This window comes from Platichthys flesus, chromosome 7 (genome assembly GCF_949316205.1).
Source record: "Platichthys flesus chromosome 7, fPlaFle2.1, whole genome shotgun sequence".
In the NCBI taxonomy this organism is placed as follows: domain Eukaryota; kingdom Metazoa; phylum Chordata; class Actinopteri; order Pleuronectiformes; family Pleuronectidae; genus Platichthys; species Platichthys flesus.
In genome coordinates, this window is record NC_084951.1 from 24912256 (window position 1) to 24927681 (window position 15426).

The 15426-nt window shown below is 42.7% G+C and overlaps 3 protein-coding genes across 4 annotated transcripts; 1 reads left to right on the forward strand and 2 right to left on the reverse strand.

The window, feature by feature from the left end:
• The first annotated feature begins 992 nt into the window (after positions 1-992).
• Positions 993-3662, forward strand: LOC133957343 (tubulin alpha chain). Its single transcript, XM_062392877.1, has 4 exons — positions 993-1141; positions 2004-2226; positions 2310-2458; positions 2544-3662. The coding sequence occupies exons 1-4, from the start codon at positions 1139-1141 to the stop codon at positions 3522-3524; spliced, it is 1356 nt and encodes a 451-aa protein (XP_062248861.1). The 5' UTR covers positions 993-1138; the 3' UTR covers positions 3525-3662.
• A 438-nt stretch (positions 3663-4100) lies between these two features.
• On the reverse strand, positions 4101-8473 carry pink1 (PTEN induced kinase 1). 2 transcript variants are annotated; one of them, XM_062392876.1, is made up of 8 exons: positions 8031-8473; positions 6889-7161; positions 6685-6788; positions 6411-6593; positions 5907-6070; positions 5690-5814; positions 5331-5561; positions 4101-5102 (listed from the first exon to the last, which is right to left on the reverse strand). In XM_062392876.1, the coding sequence occupies exons 1-8, from the start codon at positions 8379-8381 to the stop codon at positions 4824-4826; spliced, it is 1710 nt and encodes a 569-aa protein (XP_062248860.1). In that variant the 5' UTR covers positions 8382-8473; the 3' UTR covers positions 4101-4823. The 2 variants fall into 2 exon arrangements, with proteins under 2 accessions (XP_062248860.1, XP_062248859.1); XM_062392875.1 differs by having other exon boundaries at positions 5690-5817; positions 8031-8472.
• Positions 8474-9427: 954 nt separating this feature from the next.
• LOC133957194 (trypsin-3) lies at positions 9428-10969 on the reverse strand. The gene is made up of 5 exons (XM_062392658.1): positions 10915-10969; positions 10603-10750; positions 10336-10474; positions 9993-10238; positions 9428-9601 (listed from the first exon to the last, which is right to left on the reverse strand). The coding sequence occupies exons 1-5, from the start codon at positions 10967-10969 to the stop codon at positions 9428-9430; spliced, it is 762 nt and encodes a 253-aa protein (XP_062248642.1).
• Between the last annotated feature and the right edge of the window lie 4457 nt (positions 10970-15426).

The following is a 15426-nucleotide window of genomic DNA, read 5'->3' on the forward strand; positions in this document are numbered from 1 at the left end:
AAAAACAATGAAGCTCTTCACATTGAATGGAGGGTTTCATCCCAGATACAGGCACTAAGAGGGGGGGGGGGGGGGGGGGGGAGGGAGGACCAGTGACCATCATCAGAACCACTGTCCAGAAACAACCAGGATGAATACCTGAGACAGCAGAAACCCAGTGAGGAGGAGGAGGAGGAGGAGGAGGAGGGGGAACCATCATGACAGGACAAGCCCCTGAATGGCTCTTACAGCCAGTAGATAAGTGTCTGATATGGAGAAATCCTACAACTTTGAGTTTCAATGTTTATCTGTTGAATGTATGTCACAAACATAAATGCTTGCAACACTTCCTGCATGTTTTTCAAAATAAATCTGTTCATTTGTTTTTGTGAAAGGAAGATGCAGTATATTGTGTTTTTCAAGCTTAATTTTGTATATATATATATATATGTATACAAAATTAAGCTTGAAAAACACAATATACTGCATCTTCCTTTCACAAAAACAAATGAACAGATTATATGAACAGATATATATATATATATATATATGTATAATATATATATATATATATATATGTATTTATTTATACATAAAGATAATATATAAAAGATGGGGTAATTGGTATGTACCATAAATTCAAAACAGAATTTTATTGAAAACAAATCCAGCTCATGTTTAGTCGAATACAGTATCAAATATTAATTTATTATACGTGTTATTTGGAATGTAAATGGTAACAACACCATCATATATACACCCGTAATATGAAAAAGGGGCATGGATTTCTTGAGCAAAAACAAATACATAACTTAATATCATATAATCCTTTTTATTTGATTTCATCCGTATTATAAAGCCAACAAATAAAATACATTCTAACCTAAATTTCACATCATATCTTGATGAATATATATCCAATAAACCCCCCTGACTTTGGATTGGGTTGTGTGTTCGGTGTGTGACGTGCTCCTGGATGTGAAACGGTTACTGCAGCAGAGAGGAGGGTGTTTGTTTTTCTTCCGTGCACTTCTCTTGTCTTCCTCTGGGGGCAGCAGAGTGCGCTGTTCCATCAGACCACCTCCTGTACCCTCGCATCTCAGACGCACACGCTCCTCAGACTTGTCTCATTACCTTGTATAATACCTGACAAGCCATCATGGTAAGTATCCTATTCCATTTGCTTCCTAGCGTGTCTCTCTGCAACTGATACTATCGGTGAATATCTAACCTGCAGTAAAAGGGGATGATGGGGACAGTGCGTGGTCCCTGTTTTATTTCTCCGTCACCATTTTCTTGTTTTTTGCCTGTGGTATTGTCTTTACCCATCTCTGTGAATTCATCATCTAAATTTCCAAATATTACAAAATGAGGACGATTTGTAGTTTTCTTGAATTCCTTCTTGCACATTCTGGCAAACACTTAATCCTCTTTCCACATAACTCCCCTCAATCAGATTAAACCAATGATTGACCCCTTGTTTATTTATTTTGTAATCAAAATGTTATTTTCGGCCCATTTTGTTGTTTTGTGTGCCAAATGCAATGCTTCTATTTGCCGTATGCTAGAGAACAAATAGTCCTGCATGTACAATGAAGGGATAAAATGTGATGGTGCATTGCCTCAATGGAGGATCTAAATGTGGCTTTTTAAAGAGACAGTGTAGAGCAACATGTCTGACCTAGATAATCCCCTCTCCCTACAGTAATCCCATGCGCAGTAGGCACAGTCTTATGTCACAGCAGCAAACACACAGGCTGCAACGAAACAGTCAGGGCTTTGCACGCGAGCTGGAGAGAATGGACAAAACACGTGGTGCTCATTTTGTCAATTGGAGGTGCGATGCCTGCGATGCCAGCTCAATCAAAGGCCGTATCTTAAAAACCTGGCGTCAGATTAAAGGCCTAGTGTCCCGAGTGTGTTTCTTACCATCGTAACAATCCCCATTGTTGTGGAAATGTGGTTTCTAGTGTCAGAAATGCATCTTAAACCAAAGGATTCTCTTTACATTTCTCATCACCCAGCGTGAGTGTATCTCGATCCACGTCGGTCAGGCCGGCGTCCAGATTGGCAATGCCTGCTGGGAGCTGTACTGCCTAGAACACGGGATCCAGCCGGATGGACAGATGCCCAGTGACAAGACCATCGGAGGAGGAGACGACTCCTACAACACCTTCTTCAGTGAGACCGGAGCAGGGAAGCACGTCCCCAGAGCCGTCTTCGTGGACCTGGAGCCCACTGTCATCGGTAAACTGCCAGAAATACAAATATCAGTCTCCAGCTTCAATCAGTCAATTTTTAGACTTCTATAACTCATTCTGTCTCTTCAGATGAAGTTCGCACTGGAACCTACCGCCAGCTGTTCCACCCTGAGCAGCTGATCACCGGGAAGGAAGATGCTGCCAACAACTACGCCCGTGGACACTACACCATCGGCAAAGAGATCATTGACATTGTGCTGGACAGGATCCGCAAACTGGTGGGTACCTTAATCTCAGGAGGAGTTCCTTTTCCTAATTTTGACCACAAACATCATAATATCTCATATCCTCTCATGTCTCCAGGCCGACCAGTGCACTGGTCTTCAGGGCTTCCTGGTCTTCCACAGCTTCGGCGGTGGCACCGGCTCTGGCTTCACCTCCCTGCTGATGGAGCGTCTGTCCGTCGACTACGGCAAGAAGTCCAAGCTGGAGTTCTCCATCTACCCCGCCCCCCAGGTGTCCACCGCTGTGGTGGAGCCCTACAACGCCATCCTGACCACCCACACCACCCTGGAGCACTCTGACTGTGCCTTCATGGTAGATAACGAAGCCATCTATGATATCTGCCGCAGGAACCTGGACATCGAGCGTCCCACCTACACCAACCTGAACAGGCTGATCAGTCAGATTGTGTCCTCCATCACTGCTTCCCTCCGTTTCGATGGCGCCCTCAACGTGGACCTGACCGAGTTCCAGACCAACTTGGTGCCATATCCCCGTATCCACTTCCCTCTGGCCACCTACGCCCCCGTCATCTCTGCAGAGAAGGCCTACCACGAGCAGCTCTCCGTGTCCGAGATCACAAACGCCTGCTTCGAGCCGGCCAATCAGATGGTGAAATGTGACCCTCGCCACGGTAAGTACATGGCCTGCTGCCTCCTGTTCCGTGGAGATGTGGTTCCCAAAGATGTGAACGCTGCCATCGCCACCATCAAGACCAAACGCTCCATCCAGTTTGTGGACTGGTGTCCCACTGGTTTCAAGGTCGGCATCAACTACCAGCCACCCACTGTGGTTCCTGGTGGAGACCTGGCCAAGGTCCAGAGGGCCGTGTGCATGCTGAGCAACACCACCGCCATCGCTGAGGCCTGGGCTCGGCTCGACCACAAGTTTGACCTGATGTACGCCAAGAGGGCCTTCGTGCACTGGTATGTGGGTGAGGGTATGGAGGAGGGGGAGTTCTCCGAGGCCAGGGAGGACATGGCAGCTCTGGAGAAGGATTACGAGGAGGTCGGAGTCGACTCCATCGAGGGAGAGGGAGAGGAGGAAGGAGAAGAATATTAAAAGGGACCTAAAGGAGATCTCGCCCTTGTTCCCAAGCACAATCCAAATTGATAAATCTGTTTAGTTTGACCATGTTCAGAGTCAAATCACAAAAACTCCTGTTTGGCTCTGTCTTAAATAAAACTCATGAAACATGAATATGTTTGCGTTTTTTTTAATTAGCTTATATGGTGAATGATAATGAATGAATACAGCAGGATATTTTCTATAAAAATATTAAAAAACAAAATCTTGTGAAATCAAATGAGGAAACTATAGATACAAACATCTTTACAGCAAACACAGCACGTTAGCAGAACACACACTGTACCTCATTGTGTTTTAAATTCTACTTTGGGTTTTAAGTAAATGATTTGAAGTGCAATGGCTTCCCTCACCAAATCTCCAGTGCAGTGAAATTTATTTAATTTGAACGTATCTGAAGGCAACACTATATAACTTTAAATGAGTGACAGCGCCCACTGCAGCCACTCCTGGTGATATATATTTGATCAATGCTATGTGCAGTGTGTAACCATTCATGCGGCTCCCAGAAACAACAGCAGTAGAAAAAAATACTCCAATCCTTTTCAGAGATACTTTCAAACAGATCCCTTTATTCTAAAACACAGCAGAACAATCTACATATATCCAAAATATTTCTGTCAATCTTTGGTATGAAAATAAACCCCCAACTCGCCACATATGATTATTAATAAGGTGCTTAACCGACTGGTTTCAACAGGAGATGATAGCTTTTCTCTATTCAAATCATTTAAATAGATTTCCCAGAGTATAATCTGCATCATATATAATATAGCAACAAAACAAACATGGCTCTGAGAGCAAACATGGAGATAAAGTGCAAACCCAAACAACAAACTCACATCCATCGGGTGGATCACACGCTGTCCATCATCATGACTCAGTGATTGTTTAGTTTTAACCCGAGGACGGTGTCGTTACATAAGTTACATTGTGCAAAATAAGAGAATAAGTGCTTGTTTGACCCACAACCGTCCAGACTCCAGCTGCTTGATGGACAAACGTGTGCCGAGTGTTACCTTCAACTATGAAAAACTTAATGTCACCCTACACAGCAGTTTAACAAGTATCAAATATTGTTATTTAAATCCAAAATATTTGCATTTGTCTTTTGCAAAGTAGTTCGAACCCCTGATTACTCACTAGTCTCTACTATTACAGGAGTAATACAATTTTAAAATGAGAACTGAGTAAGTTACCTAATTCTATTTGAGTACTCAGTAGTCAGTCCTCTTTTAGAAGTCTATCCTTATGAAGTTATGAGTTTGTGTGTATCTATGCAGACAGTATCATGGCCGGACGCTCTCCGTAGAGCAGGAAGCCCACAGCAGAGCGCAGGTCCTCCAGCTCCAGGTTAGACAGGAAGCTCCTCTGAAGCTCCGCCTCCACGCTCTTCCCACTGGGTCCTCTGCAGCCCTTCAGGAGAACCACAGCAGTTTGGCACAGCAGCCAATCAACCAACTCCCTCATACCGGCACTGCCCTGGTCAGCCAGCACCTCCTGCCCCCAGAGGCTGAGATGTAGCATGTTGGCTGCGACACGGGCGCTGGGGCGCTGCAGAGATTAAAAACATCAGTGAGTATAGTGGGTTGAAGAGTTTATGTTTCCAAACAAGTCGAAGCCTCTACCAGACAGAATAATTAAGAAAACAGTAATTTATACGAGGAAGATGTACAGGAATTTTAAGGTAATGATTAATTGTAATTGGCTTATTATTAATAATGATTGTAGAAATGAACCCTATCAATGATTGACTGAGTGTCTCATCAAATCCTTCCGTACCTTGCTCGGGTTCCTCCTGAGGAGTAATCTGGTCACTAGCTGCACAGCGACTGGGACACCAGAGGGCAGCGGGGGAAGCTGCTTCTCCTCGTAGCTCCTGCTCTCCAGTCCCACTGCTCGATAGAACGGGTTGCACTGGCCGAATATCTCGTAGGAGATGGCGCCCACGGCCCACGCATCTGCTTTGCTGTAGTCAATCACCACATCAGATCCGTGAACTGCAGTGATCACCTGCGGGAGGACACATCATGAAACATTAGTTATATCAAAGCCTTTAATCGGGCCAATGAGAGACAGCAAAGCTACTGTTAAAGACATTGTTTTTTTACATTATTACAATAAAGAGCAGTAACATCTACCTCAGGCGCCATGAGCGAAGGATTCCCTCCCCTGCTGACCCCCGGACCTTTGAAGGGCAACTGCAGACTGGAGTTCCTCTGGGCCAGGCAGCAGCCAAAATCAGTAATCACTAGACGAGGGCAACCTGCTGCATTGAAACAAACATAATTTGATTTGTTAATGGATATGCTTTGATAGAGTCACATCTTTAACAAAGATTTTGTTCATTTGTTTCACCTGAGTCGAGTTCCAACAGCACGTTGTCTGACTTGAGGTCCCTGTGAGCGACGCCCTGTCTGCACAGATGGTCGACCCCCTCGAGCAGCTGCAGCACCATCAGGGCGCCCTGCCTGCCGCCTGGCGTGGACACCTCCAGGTACTGTCGCAGCGTGCACGGATAGCTAAGGTACAGAAGAAGAGAGAGAGTTGTTTTAGTCTCTCTGTTTGTGAGTGAGCAGGATACGACTCAAATTATTTCCATTATATTTTGTGGAGGGTTGGGAAATGCCCCAAGGAACAACACGTTCATTTGTATTGTGGATCCGGATCAGCCGAAGGATCAAGGATTTGTTTTATCATTTTCTGTAGGATTGTGAGAACTCATGGATCTGATATTTCTGAGTGTGTGTAATTTGGTTTCATGAGGGGGGTGTTTAGCATTGGCAGGTGTTCACTTTCCTCATTTTAACATGAAACTGGTGACATTTGTTCACCATAAGGGTGACAGACGGCAAGTCTTACTTCTTCATGACCAGGAAAAGAGTGCAATCGTTGCCCAGACCGTTGGGGTTCAGCCTGGGTGGCAGCACATCTGGATACTCTTCCAGGGCTCCTGGTAGCAATGGAACGTCGGCTGTGAAAGCCCGGTACACTGTGATCACATTAGGATGTGCCGACACTCTTTTAGGCAGAACTCCAAAGTCCCTGAATGTAGAGAGAGAAATTAGATCTGTGAAGTTCTTGTCTACATCATGTTCACTACTGCAGAACTAGTGAGGAACATGAAAGTACAAACCCATCCAGAGTGATTTGTTCCTTATCCTGCTTTAAGGCCAGGGGGCCGGCAGGCACCAGCTCCTCGGACATGGTTTTTAAGATATCCTTGCTCGATGAACTTGACTGTGAAGAATCAAAACAGACCAGTCAGACCAGTCAGTGCTGTGCTGTGGTGTGCGACAGCCACAGGGGAATTTCAAAATCCCTCTATAAAAATACTTACCCCAAAGTTCCACATCATCTTGATAGCCAGGGGGAAGTTTATGAGTGAGCAGCATGTCAGAGAACGACCTTTCTCTCCTTCCTCCTCCTCATCTTCTCTCAGCTGCAGCAGAGAGCGTTGGCCGTCACTCTCCTTCGCAAACCGAGCCGCAGCCTCGTACACAGCCGCATTGGAGCCTTTGCCAACCTGCTTCCCAATAATGTAATCCTCCAGTTTATATCCAGAGGTGAACGGCTTGGTTGGCGTCTGAAATCTTTTCTTTCTGAACACGGCCTGCAGATTTGGAGAGAGGTGGGGTATTTAAGTTGAGAGCGGTAGAAGGGTTCAGATCTCAGCAAAGGATGGAAAGTATCCACACACTGGATTTAACTTCTTATAACTTAATTGGCCTATTCTTTAATAAAATTGAATGCTTTTATTAATATTTCTAAAATTGTCCTATTAACGGTAAAAGAGAAGCAGACAGGATTAATGTGAAGCAACTTGAATAACTTTCGTTATTAATAGGTCAACAAACTCAATGTTATTACAACATGATCAAATACCAGTGGTGGTATTCAAAGTATTCAAATCCTTCACAGAGTAAAACTACTTGATTAACAGATGAAGAGATTTAAGTAAAGTCTTAAAAGAAATAGATGAATATACAAGAAGAATCTTCTACTTTTATTATTGCAAATGTTATTGTTATTATTTTATTTATTCTTCTTTGACTATTTTTATTTGTTTTATTTTGTTATTATGTTTTTACGTTATATTGTCTGGTATAACTTTATTATAGCCACATTTTCACACAGACTGATATATAACTATGTACATAACACACAGGAAGTATTTTTAGTGTTATTGGTGTATTTAAACGTTTCTAGTTAGTGTTCACATGTCATATTATATGTCTTCAGATGTTTTATGAGTGTAAATGTACATGTACACACAGTTTATTGACTATTAGAGACTAAATCTATATGAAATTATATAATTTTGTGCACACTTGTTCACTTTGTATATTATTGCTGTTTTTTACATTTGTACTACATTCATCTCTTTATTATGGGACTAAGACATAAAGTTTATATGTCGTTAGAGGAGTTGAAGTACTTGTGAAGTACATGTATCACAGTACTGAGTCAAAGGAGTATTACCTGGATCTCCTGACAGGTCGCCGCGGTCGTCCTGTCCTCCTCCAGCTGCTGTTCGATGAGTCCCACGCCGAGGCCGAACGCTAAGAACACGGCCCTGTTCCTGGGGAAGCCGCCGATGAACCTCCTCCTGAGGGCGGAGGCCTGGAGCTGGGCGGCCAGGCCCCGCAGGGAGCTGCGGTAGTAGCGGTACCGAGCCGGCAGGAAAGACCGAGGCTGAGTGGTGCGGGCCGCGGGGCCTACGCGGTCCCCCCGGAGCTTCGCTGCGACTCGGACCGCGGGTTTGAGGAGACCCCGCTGTAGGAGCGACCTGCCCAGCGCCAACCCCCGGTTCAGAGCGTGTTTCACCGACATGATTTACCCGCAGGTGTCAGAGGTCATCTACGATGTTCACGGAGCTTCAACTTATTCTGACGAACTACCAAAACAACAGCTACTGAGCATGCGCAGTAGGGACAGAGTCTACGGAGGCTCCGGAGGGTCAAAGCGAGAGTCACAACTATAGACTGTTTAAAAGAGTAAAAGCAGAAGAGACAGATTCAAAGATTCACAGATTCACTGCAGAATAGACAGATTCATAGATTCACTACTGAATAGACAGATTCATATATTCACTACAGAATAGACAGATTCATAGATTAAAAGCAGAATAGATAGATTCAAAGAATCACAAAAGAATAGACAGATTCATAGATTCACTACAGAAAAGACAGATTCATAGATTCAGTGCAGAAGACCCTGAAGTTGCAGTTCACCTGTATTTAAAAGGTTTTTATTGTGAAATGCTGCTTAATTCATTATTTTGAACTGGCTTGGCTAATGTAAACATTGTTCCCGTGCAACTTGAACTCTATATCAACTCGGGTTATTCGGGTGTGACGTCATTCTGAGGGCCGTTAATGGAACGTGGCATTATTTACCTTACATACAGGGAAATACAGTAGTTGATCTGCCTTTAAAGCATTAAAGGACCAAATGTATTGTGAACGATGTTCCTCATTTGGAACGACTTATTTTTTAAAATAAAATTGGTCATGTGATAATTTGTTAATATTAATTTTAAGTATATGGCCCACCTCCAACTAATAAAGCTTGGACATGTTTGCTACTGCTACAACTTTTACAGCTTTTAAAAAACAATAATAACATCATGAAGGCAACAGACTCATTTTTGTGTCTCATTTCAGAGCATTTAATCAACCAAAGTCACTGAATTATAAGGAAACCAAATATGAATAAACAACTGACCACCATTGCTCTACAGACCATAACCCCAAAATTATAAATTGATAATAAACCAAGAGTGTTGAGTTGACATTTGAAAGAACACAAAGAAAGTTAATGGTAATAAAGTAAAGCAATAGAGCTTGTTAGCCTGTTGTCAGACTCAATGACTCAGTTCATCTACGATCAAGTGGTGTTGGCGTTTGGTCCCTGATTGTGTTTTCGATCCACTCGACGTAGTTGCTCACTTTGGTGTAAACCCCGGGGTAGTATGCAATTGCGCAGCTGATTCCCCAGGAGACAATGCCCGTGAATTTGCCATCGCAAATGAGAGGACCACCGGAGTCACCCTGTGGATACACAAGTACAATTAGAGGTGAGAAAGACTTCATTAATCCATGAAGAGTAGACGACTCCCCCTTTGAGAGACGGAATCCTACCAGCTCTTTTGCTCCAGTGACCTCCCTAGTAGTAAGGTTTACATTATTCTGTTTGTTAGTGCATTAAAGTTTGTAAAGAAAGTCATCTGTCCAAGTGCAGCCTCACACCCGTCCATCCAAAAAAGTAGAATCTAGTTTCTACACCAGTAATGAAAAGGGGCAGTCAATCATAGTATGTACTGCAGGAAGTCAAACATGCACCTAGCACACAGGGAAGTGAATGTTAAAATGTGTATATAATATATAAGGCAGCATAATTTTGCACAGATGCATTAGAAAACAACATAAATCCTTCCTGTACCTGGCAGGAATCTTTGCCACCCCGGTAGTTTCCAGCACACATCATGTTTGGGGTGAGCCTGTACCAGTAGTAATACTGGCAGTAGTTGAACACCGTTACATCCACAGCACGCAGCACGGGGGAGAGCACACGATCGTACGTCTGTGTCACACCCCAGCCGCTCACGGTGCACACAGTAGGATGGGCTGTGTCATCTGGGAGCTCAGCGGGCTCGACGTAGCTGTTCAGCTGTGCAGGCTGTTTGAGCTGAAACATTAAGCAGAAAGTCAGAGCATCAAGCAAACACTCAAGGACAGAGAGCAGGAGCACACAAAGGGCTCCAGGGACCGGATCTCATGTTTACCTTGAGGAGCAGGATGTCGTTGTCGAAGGTTCGGCTGTTATAGTTGTGGTAGAATAACTCTTCGACCTCGAAGACTTGTTCTGGTCCTTCGTCTATATACAGGTCGTGTTCGCTCAACACCACCCTCATCAGATGAGCCCTGAGGGTCACACAGGGCTTCAGAATTTACCCTCTGACACATCTTTACTCTGACTATACACATTCTGGCATCATTAGTATTATTAAAACTCTTCTTTCTGGAATTATCTATCTAGTGTCGGAACTCACGGTCTCCAGCAGTGGGCAGCAGTCACCACCCACTGAGCGTGCACCAGTGTTCCTCCACAGTAGTGTCTCCTCTGCTCGGTCTGCAGCGACGCCTGATATTTGATGGAGAACTTTTTGACCTCTTGACCCCCGATGATCCTCTGCGCCTCTATGAACGGGGAGAAGGGGCAGCAGGTCAGGGATGGTGGCCGTGAGGTCGTCGACAAAAGGAAAAGGGGTAAAATGGTTTTAAAGGTTTTATGTCTCGTCGAGGCAGCCAAGGATGTCATCGCTACCTCTGACCCAGGAATGTTAAAGACTCGAGGAACTTACCTGACACTGAGAAAGTCAGAAGCAACAGCAGAATACACCTTTGCAGGGAACCCATATTTGAACTCCTCACCTGTAATGAAGAAGCATTACTTTTTAATAGCTTGTACAAAGAATATGGTGCGAATTCTATTATCTATTTATTCTTTTGCAAATATAGTGAATGCATTATCCCAGGGTCACGGTACACCCTGAACTTTGTGGCCTATACTCTAAATGTGCAGAATATCTAAGCTTCAGCTTGTATGTGACACATGAAAGTATTTTGTTTATGCAAATCTATTGTTACAGAAACAGCTAAAGTCCTATTCCTGACTGGTCGCAGTCTTTTAATGAGGAACATTCAGCATGACAATCAGGATGTTTATGATTCATCATAGAAAAAAGGACAAAATTACAATTTAAGTGCAGTTTTAGCACGTTATAAATACTTTTCCTGTGGTTCAATTTTTTTTTATTTATTAAAACGCCATCATAGCCCGAAATCGTCACATACTCATATTTATAATGACATTTCTTTCTTTAAAAAAGACATTAAATCGCCTCCTACTTACCTGTCAAGGCCAAACTCAAACAATCTTCTGATTATCTCCAACTGGAGGGGCCAGTGCTCAGCTGTTCCTTTTTATAGTGTAACTGTACCCTCACCCAAATCCTTAGTTTGAATAATCTTTTCATCTTGTTCTGTGCTGAAACAAAGAAACTGACCTACTACCTGACAAAGCTCAGCCGTTCTCTTGTATCTGGTCAATTTCTAAGCGAAGCCTTTCTGCTCGCACCTTGGGATATGATGCTATTTAAGATGGGAACGCCTGTGCACCACCCTCCTTGTTACTGGGTCACAGGACAGAGCAATTGTTTTCTGTCTTGTTGGTGAATAAAATACAAAATATAGTCCCACTTTTATTTGCGTCGTCTAACTTGAACTGAACCTTAAAAGAGTTCAGTTTCGAGGTTTCAAATTTATTCGCATGTATATTATATTCTAGAATACTATTTAAATGTGTGACATTTACTAATCATCATTAGATTTAGAACAACCCAACATGTTGAACTCTTCACTATTTGCTGCTCCTAAATGTTGGAATGAGCTCCCCATTGACATCCGGACATCAGAAGGTCTACACATCTTCCGCCGAAAACTAAAAACATACCTCTTCCGACTTTACCTTGAATAAAAAAAAACAAAAAAAAAAACAACTTTTTGAAACTAACACTTTAGTAGCACTTAAATGGCACTTACTTATAGCACTTTGTAGTTTTGCTTTATTTGAAGAAATTGTATTTTCTTGATTCTTGTCGTCCTTGGTATGTACCCTCGGGTTTGAATGCACTTATTGTAAGTCGCTTTGGATAAAAGCGTCAGCTAAATGAAATGTAATGTAATGTAATGTAATGTAATGTAATGTAATATTAATAGACAAATAAATGACTAAATTCAGACATCCAATATTAATTGAATATCAGGTTAACAGTCACGTGAAAGACATTTGTTCTCTATGGATTTCCCTTTAAGTCTGTATGAATCACTGACCCCCACAGGACATAACCAAGGGACACAAACACATTCAGGTTAGTGTGTAACTTTAATCTTTGTCCTCTCCATTACCGACTTTGGTTCTACTCCACACCCTTGTTTTTCACACGCCTCTGCAGTATCTCATGGATCTCACGGTATCTCACAGTAAGCCAGACAAACTGTTTAACTGTAAAATGAACATAAGAATAAATTATTCAGTGATTTACAAACAGGCTTAATAAAACTAATACAATCTATCACTATGAATACTCTATGCATCTTGTTTCCAGTAAATGTGAAAAGGAAAACAGAGAAAATATCATATTCCCAGAGCTCAGAGGTGTTGCCTGTAAATTGCTTGTTTTGTGGGATAAAGCACAAAACCAAATGAGATTCGACACAGGGAGGAGAAACCTCCTCAGAGGCTGAATCCTCTTCGTCCTCACCTTCATCTTCATCACGACGACCAGCCTCTGAAGACAGGCGAAGATCCCACTGTTATATCACAATGACATTTGTGAAGAACTTTGTGACATTTTACTCATGTATTTTGGGATATTTCATATATCTGGAATGGTTTTCTTTTTGTATATATGATATTACAACTACTGGATTGTAGATATTTGTAATGGGAGTAAGACATCTATTGCATCTATATACATTATTAGGAATAATTTCAATTCATGTTGTTGTTTTGACTGGAAAGAATTGAATAATATATGAACTTCTCCACTGATCGTAAGACACTCTTAGTCGCCAACCCTGATGTTTGTACAGCGTAAAATAAAACTAAATCTAAACTGACAGATATGAACTTTTTATTTGTACTTATGACCTGTACTGCAGTCAGCCACCAGGGGGCGTTTGAGACGCTTCGGCTTCACTTTTACCAGCTGTTGTGTCGTACATCTTTACGTAGAGGACAAAAACTAAAAACTGGAACAAGAGATCGAAACCAACAGCCAATCAAGTGTTATTTTAATTATCTAGACTGACCAATCAAAAGATCGGAGGCGTCGCCCACTGCCTCCTCCTCCTCCGAGGACTCAAACACGTGAGGGGGGTCGAACCACGGTGGCCACAGCCCAGTTCCCACAGGACTTTTGTAAAAGTGTTAAAGCTTGTGTTAGAAAAGACTTCGAATCTGTGAGTAAGAAGCCTGAGAGTAAATAAAAGTTGGTCATTAACATATTCGTTTCAACTACAAACCAAGTGAGTACTTCATAATTACCACTTTTTCTATTGGTAATTATGACCAGTTTAGTTGAATCCAGTTAATGTTTGGTAATTATGAGGAAGGTAATCAGGATATTAGCTGTTAATAAAAGTCGGGAAAAATAGTGTTTTCCTGGAGAGAACAATATAAATTCAATACAGATAAGTTTAAAAAATATTCTCTCTGTGCAGCTAAGTTAGTTGTGTTGAGTTTAAAAGGCAAAAATGCTTGTTTCTTTCAACCAAAGTTCATATTCACTCAGAATTCTGTTGCCAAGTTACACTGTTGGAAAGTACGAGGCATTTAATGAGACATACAGTTTATACGTGATGAGAAATCTGGACATCTTTGTATCTGAGGATATTTTCTCAGAGGAGGAAACACGTCAGGTTTGATCTGGAGGTCGGAGCTGAGTCACTGGAGCTGCTGGAGAAGTGACGACACTGAGAAGTGCCACCTCGGTGTGAGGACGTGCACCGGGGATTATCTCAGAATCTACACGACTCCGTTCCACTCAAACATTTTGTTACAGCCATGAATTAATCATTCTTTAAGTGGGCTGAGTTTTTTAGGTTCTAAAATCAGTGATTACAGACACGGTCCTTTGAAAAGCTCATTTTGAAATGTTTATAATCCTAGAGTCAGTAATAATATCAAACATAACTATATATGTGTGTGTGCTAATGTATATCTAAATCTAAATAAAGGGTCTACTTACTTCATTTCTACTTTCACTTTCTTTTCATGGGCTTCAAAAGTGTGTGTGGCATTTGTAATATAATACAATATAAAGAAATCCAATGAATGAAATGTATTTATTATTAAATTGTTAAATATAGTATAAACAAATATCATAATTAGTGTTGAGTTATATATAACATTTTAGCATTTCCTGTCTGTAAAACCACAAAACAAGTTACAAATGTGGAGCTATACACAATTATTGTTTGTTGTGTTTATTCTTCTTCTTCTTCTTCTTCTTCTTCTTCCAATCAATGCTACAGTGAGTGTGATTTATTTGAAGCTATTGAACTTAAACCCCTTTATTTCCAGTTGGCTTCTCATTCCAGGGCCGGGCAGATGAATGTGAGCACAAGGGGGGGGGCTAGTAATGATGCCATCACTCGCACTGAACCGAGGGTCATGTGGAAGAAAAGGCTGTGGTCAGCACTCAGGGGATAGAAGCAACACCGGGAACCTGGTGGCAGCCATCAGCAGCGGCGAGGGCAAACGATAGGGCCGAGGTCACCGGCTCATCAGAGGGTTGATGAGACCTGCTCCATTTTTAATGACACCCGGCTGCAGGAATGGATAAGGGACGGCCCTGCTGGCCTGACCCGGTCTGACACGCACGCCTCCTCTATTTGTCATCAGTCCACTCCCTCATCAGTCCTTCTCAGGGAAAGCAGGGGAAAGCTACAGAGACCCCCCCCCCCCTCGTCCCCATTTCATCCCCATCCGCAGCTTCCATCAGGAAACATGTCACGTGTCAAATATAGTGCTCGGCGGTAAACATCAGAGCAGCCGGACCTGACATACAGGTTCGTGAGTGCACAATGAGCACAGTATATCCTTTTTAAGGGACAGTGAATGGGCAGACAGTAAACTGGGTGGTGGGTGAACAATGGAGGGGGGGTAAAGAAGCCTGAATGGGTCGTGGACGCGGCGAGACAGGGGGCTGTGCTGCACAAGCTTCAATTATATATCTGTTCAGGACAAGGAGGTGACCATGGGAACGGAAATAAGAACTATAAGAAACCTGAGAGTGCAGGTGTGATGC

What these genes read in the sequence shown, in the direction of transcription:
- LOC133957343 (XM_062392877.1), top strand. An exon ending in CCTGGAGCCCACTGTCATCG is followed by an intron (nt 2,227 to 2,309) that starts GTAAACTGCCAG and finishes CTGTCTCTTCAG; the next exon opens with ATGAAGTTCGCACTGGAACC. An exon ending in TGGACAGGATCCGCAAACTG is followed by an intron (nt 2,459 to 2,543) that starts GTGGGTACCTTA and finishes TCATGTCTCCAG; the next exon opens with GCCGACCAGTGCACTGGTCT.
- pink1 (XM_062392875.1), bottom strand. Translation starts at nt 8,381, where the DNA reads ATGTCGGTGAAACACGCTCTGAACCGGGGGTTGGCGCTGGGCAGGTCG. An exon ending in GAACAAATCACTCTGGATGG is followed by an intron (nt 6,594 to 6,684) that starts GTTTGTACTTTC and finishes CTCTACATTCAG; the next exon opens with GGACTTTGGAGTTCTGCCTA. An exon ending in TCAGGAGGAACCCGAGCAAG is followed by an intron (nt 5,103 to 5,330) that starts GTACGGAAGGAT and finishes TAATCTCTGCAG; the next exon opens with CGCCCCAGCGCCCGTGTCGC.
- LOC133957194 (XM_062392658.1), bottom strand. Translation starts at nt 10,969, where the DNA reads ATGGGTTCCCTGCAAAGGTGTATTCTGCTGTTGCTTCTGACTTTCTCA. An exon ending in GCTGCCCACTGCTGGAGACC is followed by an intron (nt 10,475 to 10,602) that starts GTGAGTTCCGAC and finishes TGTGACCCTCAG; the next exon opens with GGCTCATCTGATGAGGGTGG. An exon ending in GTGGCAAAGATTCCTGCCAG is followed by an intron (nt 9,602 to 9,992) that starts GTACAGGAAGGA and finishes GTGTATCCACAG; the next exon opens with GGTGACTCCGGTGGTCCTCT.